General features: G+C 43.1%; 2 protein-coding genes across 2 annotated transcripts in view; one reads left to right on the top strand and one right to left on the bottom strand.

The window, feature by feature from the left end:
- DMBT1 (deleted in malignant brain tumors 1) overlaps positions 1-248 on the top strand; it is a gene marked incomplete at its 5' end in the record, with an annotated part of 131,721 nt that extends 131,473 nt beyond the window's left edge. The window contains 1 exon segment of the mRNA XM_025047551.1: positions 244-248. Coding sequence (XP_024903319.1) covers positions 244-248 — 5 coding nt within the window.
- Positions 249-1,607: 1,359 nt separating this feature from the next.
- CUZD1 (CUB and zona pellucida like domains 1) lies at positions 1,608-12,713 on the bottom strand. The gene is made up of 9 exons (XM_006912911.1): positions 12,632-12,713; positions 10,503-10,653; positions 8,077-8,291; positions 6,507-6,657; positions 5,943-6,160; positions 5,309-5,481; positions 3,917-4,308; positions 2,899-3,167; positions 1,608-1,780 (listed from the first exon to the last, which is right to left on the bottom strand). Exons 1-9 carry the CDS (start codon positions 12,711-12,713, stop codon positions 1,608-1,610), a joined length of 1,824 nt encoding a protein of 607 aa, XP_006912973.1.
- Between the last annotated feature and the right edge of the window lie 1,436 nt (positions 12,714-14,149).

Genomic DNA, 14,149 nt, shown 5'->3' with positions numbered 1-14,149 from the left:
GGGCCGCTAGAAATCCACAGAGAACTGATCAGAGAAAGAACAGTGTGAGTTCTTCAATTTTCACATGAATCTGTTAGAAATTAGAACCAAAGTTTACTTCTCTTCGATAAAGTAGTAAGTTTGACAAATCAGAGGGTGTCTTCATAGAGACGGGTAAAGAAACAGCTAAAGAGGTTCTGAGATTTGTTGCTAATTAAATCTTCTCTGATTACTAAACTTCTATGGCAGTCACTCTCTTTGCAGACTAGAAATGTTGCATTTTCTAATTCTTCATTATCAAAAACTTTATCATTGTCTTAAACTGTACAAAATGTTATAAAGAACAGAATTCTCTCTCTTTACCACATTGCCACCTTAAAGATTTTTTAATTGACTCCTTAATGTTCAGATGCTAGTAGGTTGACCTTTTTGTTTCTGTCCGTCTGCTGGCATAAGAATTTATTTTCAGATCTTGCCAAGAGTCTTATGAAAAATAAACTGTCTGCCAGGAAGCCATAATTCTTTTATTTTTTTTCTAAACTCTGTTAACTGGTTAGTTGACTCAAATCATCATTTACTCATCACGTCATTTACTCAAAACAAGCTTTGTCTGTTTCAAAAGGAACAAATTGAACTCTGGCTAGAAGTCAATCGGGCCCCTAAGAACCTGTTCTGTGGGGGTAGAGACGCGATCATACCCATTATGTGTATCCCCCAGCACTCTGTACACTCAGTACATGTGTATAGGAGTGAAGGGAATCACTTTGGGCATTCAGGAATGTGGTTGCCTGTTTTGACGCATTTTAGAACTTGAAACCAGCTGCGCTGTTAGGTGACAAAATAGAGCTGTGCTGTTCATCTAAGATAACTAGATGTGACATAGGGCATGTGTATGATTAGTTCACACTGAGGTCTTTAACAATATTTGTTCGGCTGCTATAGATGGGAAAGTATACTGTCCTTGCCACTCTTTACTGGGATTATTACTTTGGGTTTTGGTGTTTAGTGGTAAATGAGAGGAGAATTGTTGTTTTATCTATTAATCAAGCTATCCGGAAGTCTCCTTTTAAAGTCAGGTTCTTCGTTCCAGTGCCCTTTTCTGGATGTTTAAGGTGTGATGTGCTGAGACTCTACATTTATGCAGTAAGGCCTATGACTCAAGGAGATGTCAATTCTCGCTGTCATGACTCTACATTTATGCAGTAAGGCCTATGACTCAAGATGTCAATTCTCGCTGTCACCCTTTAGTTTCAGAAGTTACAACTATTGTATATGCTTCAAAGGAAGCATATTCACATCTACAAAATAAATACATTTAATGCTGAAGACTACTTTTCTTAAAAATAACCGTTTTCTTATCATCTAACGTTTACTTAACATCCTTTTTCATAAACGTAAAACATTTTAAAAATTCATTAACTATTTTGGTGGTCTTAGTTTTTTAATGTATAATGCTTATTGATTTCAGTCGTCCTGCAAGGAAACACACTCTGACCACAACGACAGGAGGACCTGCCTGTCACTCTGATGAGACCTTCCCTAGTTTATTCATGACGCATGTAGCTGCGAGGTAGCATTTCCTTCCACACTCAGGAGCAGCGTGTCTCACGTAAGGCTGGACCCTTTAGTTAACAGTCCTGCAGCTTCTGGTAGTTGTAGGCTGTTCTCCGAGTCACAAAATGCCTCACAACGACCGTGGCCACAATCACAACATTCAGAGCAAGGACCACGAATGAAAACAGGTGCAGGCTGTTGAAAGGTTGATTCTGAGTGTCATCTCCGTGATTTTGATACTGAAATCCTGTAAATGAAAACAAGGTAAAAATGATCTAAAGGAAAGTATTACTTGGCATTACAAAATTTTCATAAATGTGTATCTCTACATAGCCTATGAATCTCATGCACCAATTAATGTATCACACCAACACAACATATAGGAACTGTTATCAAATATTTGAATTAGTTTATGTTTATGTTTCATTTCAAAGATAAAATGTCCTTTCATTTATTTGTTTAAATGGCTAATTCAGTTTGGTTCCCTGACATAAGGTGAAAAACTTGTGAAATTCAAGCATAATAATCAAACAGAATGAAGGTTCATTTACTAATGGTCACTATTGCCCAGTGTTGTCAAAATATGTTTTATTGTTGGAGAAACAATCTCTTCCTTTGAAATTGAAAAATATTTTTCTAATTCAAGACTTTTCAACTAATTTCAAACTATCATAGACGCATTGTCTTTTTAGCTAATGTGTTTACACAATTACCGAATTTAATTTTTGTTGGTTTTTTTTGTTTTTGTTTTTGTTTTGGTCATAGAACTATCTTGCACAGACCAAATCATACTCCTTCACAGGCCATTCAAGTAATAAAGACAAATCATAGGATTCTTTTATACCAGGATCATTTTCACATAAGAAATTCTTATAAGCAGTTTTTATTTAATCATGGTTTATCCTAAACCACTGAATTATGGATTATCCTTGAGTATTTACCATTGCCTCTTTTTCATGAAACTTGGCAGAGGTCTAGTTTCGATCCTTTAAAAAGAAGCAGGGATGTTTTAAAAATATAATATTTTCTGTTTTTTAAGAAAAGCTTTTTTTTTCCCCAAATAGGTGATAGTGTGAGATGCTGGTTCACCTTAAAAATACATTGCTTTTGACTTATTTATGCGCCATAGTGTCTATAATAAGTCAGAAAGCTAAGGAAAAATGTTGTGTTTAGAAGTGAGGACATTACATTTATACTAAGAAAAATAAAAATTAATCTTGTGCGCTTAAAACTCATACCCTCTTTAGGAGATTGCTGAAATTATCGTAAATCTCCAACCTCTATGTGCTTAAGAAGAACCATATTTGAGCAGCATTTTCTGAGCCACAAAGTATACTTAGGTCGTGAAATAGCTTTTTTTCTTACCGGAATTTGCACTTGCACGTCGATCTCTTTTCAGACGAATGGGTCCTATGATGGCATCAGTCTTCCATTTGTATGAAGAAATGTCTCGTTTCCTTCTAGAGATGCAGCCTTGGCTGCAGCGAGACTGATTGTCACCACTATCACATATCAAAACCTTACACTGTAGATACACGGAGCTCAGACTTTTCAAGAATTTAAAGGCATTAAAGTGGAATCTTCCGTAGTGTCCAGATAGGGGATACACCTCACAAGTCTCATCTCGATTACATCTGGAGTAGAATTGATGACACATTTAGAAGGTATACAGAAGTTCAGTAGTTTCGATATTGAAAAGAGATGATATAAAGTTTTCTTTAAACTGTCTAATTTTTAGATCGAAAAATCTCCCTAGAAAGGCAATTCTTTAGCTCAGACCACAGTGACTGAGCCTACAGACCTAGGTCCTGGGTGAGATAGTTCCCTCTGGCTCTAAAATTCCGAGTCCATGTGAATTCATTAGAAAATTAATTCTGATGTATTAAATTCAAACACGTTGCTTTACATACTTGCCATGAATGTGTCAGTTTGGCTGATATAGTTAAAATCCATCCGATTATAGGGGGAAAAAAGGAGAGCTTTTAAAAAAAAGAATTTGACCTTTTTTTAAAATAAGAATGCCACATATACTTTACTAATTACACGTTTTCTGGAACATATGAAATAATCTTCTGGGTTTTTTTAAATAACCAAAATGTGTGGGGAAAAAAGCAAAAATAAAATCTTCTTGACAAAACAAATTTGTTTCTACCAGCAGATATTTTGTAAATGTACTTAAAAGTCTAGTGAATATGGACTATGGCTATAGAAATGTTTTCACTTATTTGTAGCTAGCACGCAGTCACTATTTTATGAAAAGGTTAAATTTATTAAATTCTAAGGCAGTAGTACTAGAAAATATATATGTATATATGAGCTATATAGACATTACTTCGTTAAAGTCATTACTAATCCTCGAAAAATGTCATCGATCAGTACATACCCACTCTCGATCAGGTCGTAGGTTGGAGATGCAAAGTCAGGTGTGGGAGAGGCACTGCAAGTATCAAGAAACACCACCAAATTTGGATCTGATGCTTGCAGACTGACTTGGACAAAAAGAGTTTGGTTCAAATCCACATAATATGGTGACTTCTGTATAGGCTTTTCAAATGACTCGGATTCAAAAAGAGCCATACTTGTGTTATATTTTCCCAGTGCACTTTGATTTTGGATTACATCATCTTCTGTTATGTACATCATCTCCACGGTAGAATTGTATTCCATTTCACACTTCACAATAATCTGGAACTGTTTCTGACGGGTGATGACATCAGAAGTTGAGAATGTCGTGAAGGTGATTATATTGGTATAAGTAATTGAATGATCTTCTACCTGCAGCACAAGATGGAATTCAAATGTTATAAGTCCCGTAATATTTTAGAGCATTGATGTGAATGCCATTTGCCAGTAGAGACATGATTTTCTTAAATCGCGAGATAATGGTTTTCATGTCAGAATACTATAAACCTTACATGTGTGGGGTTTTTTTAAGAAACATTTTTGGTAGAAAGAAAAAGTGTGAGTTGAAAGATTTAGGTTGGATCAGAAAGACTTGGAAAATTAGACAGAAATTTTTCGTTACATTAAAAACAATTTCGAATACAAATTTTCAGCCATATAAGGATTTTAGACCCAATAACATATTGACTTCCATAAACAGCACTAAGGAAGGATGGCTAACTGGGCAGTTTCCCAAATGTATGCAGATAGAGGTCCTGCAATAGCCTCAGGCTGCCTTCCCTAGAGATTTGCATTGTAATATCCCAGGTATACATTTTGGGCAAAAAAATAATGATTTACTTCTTATCAATTCCTGTTCAACAACCTAAGCGAAAAGTCCAGGGTATGTATCAAGGGGTCCCACGGGTTGAAAATGTCTTGAAGTTCTAGAAAATGTAGAACAAATCACAAACTTACGTCCTTCATGTTTAAAGTAAGGATGTTTTTACCTCCTGTATTTATAGGGAAAAGAAAATCATAAAAATACAGCTAGATTTTTGCTAAGTATGAGATGTAACATTTTCTATGCAAGTATTACTAGTGGGCTGTGAAACCCACAGCATATAGATATATTCAAACTCCAGTGAGTTCTCAGAGTTCTTTACCTTTTGGGAAAGATAACGACCCTCTAGTTACCCTGAGTATGAATGCAGTAAGTTGGCCCTTGTGTGTAGATGAGTGTGTGCACCAAATGCGCATACGTGCTTACCACGTGTTCAAGTACTAAGATTTGGAAGTCGTTGGTTAAAGCAGCCAGCCAGTATCACGCCGTCAGCATTACCCCACGGCCTCTGGCATTTGACAAAACCCAGCTATTGACGCTTCACTCTACCTTTTTGATTGTTCCGCATCCATCAAGGGGGATAGAAAATTCCACAACATTTGATATTTTGGGTCTGCAAGTTGGGTCATTTAGTTTTAAGTTAATCTCATTGTATCTCAATGATTCCAGGTAGGATTTATTTATGATAGCTCTCATCTTGTCAGAGGAGCAAGTCAAAGACGCTGTTAAAAAAAAAAAAAAAGATTATCTTAACCAGGAACTTTGGATTTTAGAAAGCTACGTGTGAGCAGGAGAATATATAAACACGCAAAACCCATTTTGCCCTAAACTGTCATCAGAAGCCCGAGATAGCAAAGCAGATGACGATCCACTGCTTTACAATGTTCGCTGTGACCTTGTTTGCAGCCGGAATCTATAAACCTAATGTTTTTAATGGCCCTTTGCAAAAGGCATTAAGGGAAACCGAATTTTCTGTAAAAATCTTTTACAGGTTAATACAATCATTAATTTCCTCTTGTATTAAGGAATACACAGAACTCAAGCTTCTGATTATGAATATGTTCCAAAGCGCATGTGACAGGCTTGCACGCAGGGAAAGCCACAAGTAGGCTAAAAATTAAGGAGCCATTTCTACGTACACAATCTTCAGAGGGCTCAGAATAGCTAAGGGAACATGACTTACTCGTGTTGACAGTTTCCGTGTAAATCGAAGTGTAGGAAGCAGAAAAGCCCCGGTAGGAATTGGCATAATCTGTTGATAGCACGACGGTCAGGGAGTCTGATGAGGATTCGAAGGTGGGCCTCACACGGCCGCACACTTGTCCAATCAGGCCGGAGGTGGTGGAGGAGCCGTCATACACAGCAACGAAATCAAATCTGCATTGCTCGTCCACTTCCAGGCTGGAGGAGCAGGGCGTCTGGTAAAACAGCTTTGCAAACCCACGCAATTCTATTTTCTATAATCTCAACCATCCCAGTCTTAAGCGATTAAGGATTTTTCCTTACAATGACATCTCAGGTTTAGGATGACAAACCTAGGGGTTTGCCAGTCCCTGGTGACCTCCACAGCTTCAGAAAAATAGTCAGTTTAATACAATAGTATCTGTTCCTTTTATACATCCCATTATTTGAAAAGTGTTTATTGATGGGGGGAAGGGTGTATGTGAAAATTTCTCTTCTCCAAGAGCCCCATTTGCCAGGTGGACTCACTGCACTTGCTCCAGCAGAAGTGGACCATAGTACTTACAAAATCTCTTTGAAGTTCAATTTTATCTTGTAACCTTTCTCCACTTGTATGTGCCACACACAATAGGCCATCTCAGGATGTGGCTTTGGGTAATTGGGGCTGGTAAAGGACCCTTCGAGAGTGTCCAGGTAACCACCGCACTTCGGGATAGCTGGAAAGGAGTTGAGGATGACCAAGAGTGTAAATCAAGACAGACTTTTCCTTTCTGTTCTGTGCGTGAATCAGAGTTGCTTAAGTCTCACCGAGTTTAACTTCATTTCTCTCTTTCGAAATGGTAGCACACTGAGATTTTCACCCTTATCACTGGAGTTTCTGCCCATCGGTGCAGGGCAGAGAGGAAATTTTTATAATACTGCCAAATACTATTAAACTCACTATAAGATCTGTCCCAGCTGTAGAGACAGACCCTCCATTCCCTGGACTGAGCCGTAGAAAACGCAGTCACACTCTGAGGACTAACACTGGAGGCTCCTCCTCACTGAGCCCCGGCCTGGCTTTCCAGGCTCACTGGCCACGACCACGTGACCAGCTATTCCGGCCTGTCCTTTCTTCCCACGTCGCCTCAGGCTGGGGGCTCCAGCAGACACGAGGCCTCCACTGATTCCCGCCGTTCCCTCCCCTAGTCACACGACTGTTCAAAGCTCAGCTCAGTGCCGCCTCCCCAAAGCCGCCCTGGGCTCCCCCTCCCCCAGGAGAGAGCACGCAGCTGGACAAGAAACACGAAGAAACCACCCCAAAGGCTCCTTTTAGGGGGCGGGGAAATGGTTCGGGTGGCCTGAAACACAGGCTACGCCTCAGGTAGCGGCCAGAGGTGAGGCGTGAAAAGGTGCCCGCGGTCCCGCCTGGGAAAACCACCACCGCTCCACCTGGACATGTGTCAGCACCAAGGAATCGGAGGTTTGAGCAGAGTGACCTGGTCAGCCCCGGGCCTCGGAAAGACCCAGAGTGGGGCTTGGCGCGTGAACCCGCCCACAGAGCTGCTCGGCCCCGTCGGGCTGCAGTGGAGCCTGGGAGCGGTGCCTGCAGAACCACGTGACGTCGGATGGCCGACCGGTTAGGTCGGTGCTTCTCCTTTGCCCTCCGGTCTTCCTCAGTCACCTGGGGAACCTGTTGAACGTAAAGGTTCTCCAGCCCCAACCCAGAGCCTGTGAGTCAGCGCAGAGGCGGGGCGGGCCCTGAGTAGGCATCTCAGGAGACCTCAGGGTTGTCATCAGACAGGCAGGACCGAGAGAGTCTGCTTCGGTCTCTAACACGGTGCAGAGATCTGATCAGCATGTAACCCAGCCATCTGTCAGCCCCACCCATCTGCCTCACCTGGGACCTGGTTAGAAAGGCAAATTCGTGGGCTCCAGTCCAAAAGTAACAAATCAGACTCTCTGTGGTGGGGCCCAGGAATCTGATTTCAGAAGCTCTCTAGGTGATTCTTATATATGCAAGGTAGAGACTACTCTGGCAGACAGATGTCTCTGAGGGAACAGACTCAGACTCAAGATTACAGCCCAGGTGAGAGAGTGTGTAACCTTCCGTGCCAAAGGTGCTGTGTGCATAGGAATCATAAATGAGAACTTACAGGTGCCAGGAGAGAAAAAGTAGTAAAAGATGAAGACGGTTCTTTGAATTTTTGCAGAGTCAGTGACTACTTGAAACGTCAGTGTTTTGGATGCTGATTCAAATATGGGAACGTAGTGACTTGTACTGCAGACTTCCCCCAGCAGAGACCCATTGGTAGAGTTTCCGTCAAAGACTTTAATGTTTTCACGTTCACAACTTCCATCTGGATCAAGCCTGTGAACAGAACGCACCTGTGTTTAAAGAGCCACCAGCAAAGAGGGTTTCACAGAGAAGTCAACTGTTCGCATTGGCATTAGTTTACCAAGCAGTGGTAATTCCGTCTTCATTTCAATGTCTCCAAGACCCCCTGTGCACACACACCTCCATCAACATCCAGCCACACGGCGCCGATCTGCAAATGGCTCAGCGAGTGGAATGAACTGCTTTTGCCAGCGTCTTACATGAAGCGAGTAGGGAATGGGGGGGCCTGGAATCCAGGACTCTGCCCCTTCTCCCCGTTCTCATCTCTCCCGTTCTCCGTACCCATTTGACTGTTGGGCGCAGAACCTCCCTGTTTAGAATCGGTCCCCTTTGTCGTTTAAAATCCAAAGCTGTTTAAAGGTGAAGCAAGTTTTTTTGAAATGGCCACCTCTCAAGGTAAAGTAAATGGGGCCTCTCCCTGGTTGTCCCTTCCTTCCCTCACACCACCATTTCGTCCTGAGTCCCACATCCCGCCTTGGACAGGGCAGTCCAGGGCTGTGTTTTCAGCCCATGTTGACAAGGTGCCTCCAAATGCCCTCAGAGGTCACATTTCCAGGATGACTTAGAGGAAAAACCACCAGGGCCGGCAAACCCGAATTCTTCCCCCACCTGGGACACCTCCGTGTAATCTGGAGAGTGACTTAACCTGTCTCGATTACAGTTCTCTGGCCCGCAGGTGAGATTCTCACACCGACTTTATGCTTTGGCACGTGGGCTGATATGAGGGCATGAAGTCCCAGGCACAGGCCCGGCACACAGGCGGGGTCCGGGAAGCGAAGTGTCCCTTCCCCCTTTTCTCGTGCTTCCCACGCTTCTGCTCTCTCTTCTCTCTTCCGACGCGGCAAAAATAGTAATATGTGTTTCTCAACAGCTCTACCATTCCAGGAAGTTTGAAAGCCCACCTTCTCCTTTGTTCCTTTGAAGGCCAAACGGAAGTTAGTTCCTCCTGCACTGGCATCGGACCGTGACTCCCAAAGTGTAGGACCTCGACCGCAGCATCACCCGGGAGCTGGTTACTTATGGGAATTCTCAGGCCCCGCCCACCCCATCCAAATCAGAGAATCTGGGGCCAGGGCCCAGCAGTCATGGCTTATCAAACCCCGCAGGTGTGTCTGACACCCTCTCTGGTTTCAGGACCGCTGGGATGGGGGGAGAGGACAGCAGTTCCTCAAACAATGCCGTTCTGTTCAATGCCATTCCATTGTAACGTTGATGACATGCCGTGGGCCCTTAACTCTTGTTTCTATCAGTAAGCCTGTGGTAGAATTGGCGTTGTTATGTGTCGTTTTGGTTAAAGTCACAGAACCTATTGATGACACTCGGTGAGGACTTACTGAGCTTGCTGCTAGTGTAGCCTACATATACTTGTACTTGCAATGATTAAAAAGGGAAATTCAAACCGACAGCCAAGAGTCTGGTGACGAGGCTTAGAAAATAAGGGTTTGACTCTGAAGCCAGTTTGTTTGGATTCAATTCCTTTCCCACTTTTATGAGTATGTGATTTGAGGGGCATTTAAGGGACTTCTCTGGACCTTCTCACGCAGTGAATGGGGATTAGACTGCATCTGTCCCGGAGGGCTGGGGGGTGGGGGCCTGCTCTCAGCTTGACCCCCACTGCAATCACCTGGGCCCTTATAACACGCTTGTGAGTATATATGGCAAAATAAAATGTTTACAATAACACACACACACACACACAGTGATGCCTGGGCCCCACCCCCAGAATCGTGACCTGACTCTACACACACACACACACACACACACACACACTGATGCCTGGGCCCCACCCGCAGAATCGTGACCTGACTCCGTGGGGTGCAGCCTGGGAATCTGAGATCGTGGAGGTTCCCCTGTGGATTCTATGCACAGTGATGTTTGGAACTACAAGTTTAGTGTTTTAGGGCCTAGAACCTGGAAGGAGGCTGGCTGGATGCTAACCCGGGACAGTCCACGTACTTGCTCTGTGACCTGTGACAACTCCCAACCTCCCTGTGCCTGTAGCGCTTGTACCAAGCTCGCAAGACCTCTGTGACCAGAGCCAGGGGCGGGAATGAGTCAGGGCCTATCAGCCATTATCATCACCCTGGGCGTGGGTGTTGTCACCACCTAGAGGGCAGATGCCTTCTTCTCACAGAGACCCAGAGGGGTCGGCCATCCCCATGAGGACCTGAAGCCTCTACTTACTGGAAATGGGAAAAGACGATCCTGGTACTCTTGTTTTCTGGTCTTTCTAGAGTCCAGGCACAGTCCTCGTCGGAATTTAATTGCAGGATAAAGGCTTTGTGGATCTCTGACTGGCTGGCGCCTCCCAGGCTGGCCCTGCAGCTGGATTTGCCTGGTAGAGACCACAGGTGACATAGAGTGTCGGCAGCCCATACCCTCCTCATCCAGGGCCTGGCAGTCTAACCCCACATGGAATATCCACACAGGCAGGCCAGTAATTGTGAATGGTAATTTAGCTCACTCCAAAGTCAGCCACCGGCAATTGATTTCCCGTTCTTGGAGCCCTTGGGGAGAAATTTATGATTTCTCTATACATGGTGCATCAAAGAATAAATATATTAGGGCCTGAAGCAATAGTTTTAAAAAGAAGCTTTATATCTAGAGTATACGAAACACTCTTACAACTCAATAATTAAAAGACAACCCAATTGAAAATGCGCAGAGAACCAAACTAGATATTTCTCCAAACAAGACACAAATGGCTCCTAAAAGAGATGCTGAACACCATTAGTCATCAGGAAAATGCAAATCCAAACCAGAATGGGATACCGCTTCACACCGATTAGGATGTGAGACAAAAACGAGAGTCAAAAACAGAAAATAACAAGTGTTGATTAGCAAAGGTGTGGAGCAACTGGAACCCTTCACCGCCGCTCAAGGGACTGGAGTATGGGACAGTTCCTGCGAAAGCAGTCCGGCTAGTCGTCAAAGATGAAACAGAGAGTTAGCATGACCCAGCAACTCCAGGGCTAGCCATACCCAGAAGGGGAATGAAAATAGGTCCACACGAAAATGTGTACACTGATGTTCTTAGCAGCACTAACAACCCCCAAACGAAAAGTGGAAAACCCAAATATTCATCAACTGATGAATAAGGAAATGAAGTGCGGTCTATCCGGTGATAACCAGGAATGAGGTGCTGATGTACATGGCACAGCATAAATAAACTTGTAACCATGGTGTGGAGTGAAAGACCACATAGGGCCTGACGCCCTTTGTACAAAATATCCGGAATAGGTCAATCTACAGAGGTAGAACAGGAGAGCAGCGGTTCCCTTGGGGACGTTGGGGACATTGGGGAAATGGAGAGGAACTGTTCGTGGGTACGGAGTTTCTTTGTAGGGGGATGAAATGTTCTCGAATTAATGTTGATCATTGCATAATCCTGTGTCTATACTAAAAGCCACTAAATTTCACAGTTTGGAAGGATGGATTTTATAGTATGTGAATTATATTGCAATAAAGCTATTGTAGAAGAGGCAGACCAGCAGCAGCAACTATAACTGAATGTGAATTTTTAAAAAATCAAATACTTCGTAACAGAACTTGACTAATGGTTAAAAACTCCACTTAGAAACGAAGGTGTTCGTTTTCATTTTTATCTGTGACAGATGGGTGATGTCCTTATAATGATAGTCTTCTATTTCGTTTTCCCTGACCATAACTGTTAATATTATTAGTGAAAAAAACTAGGAAGCAAAGACAATTAAAGAAAAAATATATAACCCCATCTGCCCAAGAACGATCATTAAAAACTTCTTGCAAATATTTCCAGAACCCACCTTTCTTCTTCTCTCCCACTTCAATTTTTTTTAATTCTCAAATGTATGTATTTTAAATATAAACATCATCCTATTGTACAAATTTCAGATAGTTTTTTTTTTTCCTTTTAAGGTAGATCCTAGATACCCTTCTTATAGCCCAGTCTTATCTTTCAGAAATTGCCAAAGATTATTCCTTTGTATGGATTTATCATAACTTACAGAATAAGTGATGGAAATGAACATTGCTTTTTACGATTATGTAAGTGCACGGTACACATACCTTTGTGCACTTATATGAGTATTTCCTAAATATTAATTCTTAGTAGTGAAATTACCTGGTAAAATTCTTTGTGCTTTTTTATTTTTATTGCCTTATGGGCCTGAAAAAAAACTTTAGTACTAACTTAAAATCCCATCAAAAGCATATGAGTAAATATTCTGTGTGTTAGGGCCAACGGCAGATATTAAATGTTTAAAAACTTTGGGCAGAGGCCTCTTGAAAGGAGGTCTCCCTGTTTTGATTAAAAAACAGATTCAATTTCTTACCTTCAGATTGAGTTAAATTAAATTCTGCCAAACAAGACACAATTAAAAGAACCAAAGGGATGAGGCTTCTCATGGCTTCCATCTTCGTAAGCAGAGGAATAGTAGAAAGGGCAAGCGAGCTTTTATACTTCTCTGTTCTACAACTATCTGGTTTCATAAGCCTCCTGGTGACCTCCAGGGACATGTGTTAGTTTGACCACATAAGGAGTAGATTTCCATAAGAATATAGCAGCTGCGAGGCTGGTCTATTATCAGCAACCCCAACAGTGAGTGTTTGCTCTCCTGGGAGCACCGAGATAAAGGTCTCCCAGGGCATCTGCAACACTTGGCATACAGTGGGCACTGAAGTTCCACGTGGTGCAGACTGGGAATCGGGCCCTTGCCCCGTTATTTGTTCAAATCGCAAAGGGGTGACATCGTTCACACCTTCGGCCTTCACTGCCCTTCTTTAAATATTACAGCCTTTGGATCACCTGAGGGGTGGGGGTGGCACCTGGGCCACTCTGATGCCTGCCAGGGTGCTAACGGGGCAGGTCCAGGTTCAGCTCCCAGGCATTTCTATCTGGTTACGTCCAGGAAGCCTGAAGAAGGCGAATTAAGTCCCCCGGGCACTGTTTTATGGATGAGAGAAGGGACTCTGGTGTCCAAGGTGAGAGCAGTGCTGTTGGGGCACGTCCGGCACCTGTGATGTGCGGAAGTTGTGCTTATGAGGAGCTTGTATGTGGGGCTGCCCTCTTCTCATTCATTCATTCATTCATTCATTCAACAAATATTCATTAGCTACTGTTCCGGGGCCTGGGGATACAGAATTGAATACGAGAAACACCGTCCCTGCCCACGTGGAACTTATTCTCTGAGAGAGACAAAAGACAAATAAAAATAAACTACAAATAGTGGGAGGTGCTATAAATCTAGTAAAATGGTGACGGGATGGAGAGTGGCTGCGTTTGGTCGGGGAGAGATGCAATATTAGGGTGGGAAGAGGGGCATCTTGAAAAGACGAAATTCCAACAAACACAGAAAGAGGCGTTCGCATGTGATCCGGGCTTGGGGGATGCATTTAGGCAGAAGAATGGGCACGTGCAAAGGCCCTGAGGCAGGAACCAGCTGGGCACATCAGCAGAATAAGGGAAGTCTGGCCAGTTTTGTGGATGGGAGGATAGAAAGGAGAGATAGATCATGCTCAAGTGGTGAAGAACTTGTAGGTCGGATGAGGAGTCTGGATTTTATTCTAAGTTCAATTAGAGCTTTTTAAGCAGGAAATGATGACTAATTTTTAAAGAATCTTCCCAGCCGCTCTGTGGAGGTAAAGTGAGGTTAGAGTGATCCTCTAACCTTCCTGGTTGCCCACAACCCTTCTGTGAGGTACTGACTGTCCTGGTGCCCAGAACTCCTCACTGGGCTCTAGAATATTGGGGTCCTTAGAGAGGGCACAGGCCTATCTTGTGACCCGGGGGATCCTTTCCAGGTTGGGTCCCTGCACCAGGTGTTTGGCCCCACGCCCGGTGCTGCAGTGGC

This window comes from Pteropus alecto, unplaced genomic scaffold, assembly GCF_000325575.1.
Source record: "Pteropus alecto unplaced genomic scaffold, ASM32557v1 scaffold74, whole genome shotgun sequence".
Lineage (NCBI taxonomy): Eukaryota > Metazoa > Chordata > Mammalia > Chiroptera > Pteropodidae > Pteropus > Pteropus alecto.
The sequence above is the reverse complement of the archived record's forward strand: the minus strand, read 5'-3'. Positions and strand labels throughout refer to the sequence as shown.

Coding starts and splice junctions, on each gene's coding strand:
- CUZD1 (XM_006912911.1), bottom strand. CDS start 12,713: ATGGAAGCCATGAGAAGCCTCATCCCTTTGGTTCTTTTAATTGTGTCT. Junction 8,292..10,502: donor ATCGTCTTTTCCCATTTCCA/GTAAGTAGAGGC, acceptor TTCTGTTCACAG/GCTTGATCCAGATGGAAGTT. Junction 6,161..6,506: donor TTGAACTTCAAAGAGATTTT/GTAAGTACTATG, acceptor CTGCTCCTCCAG/CCTGGAAGTGGACGAGCAAT.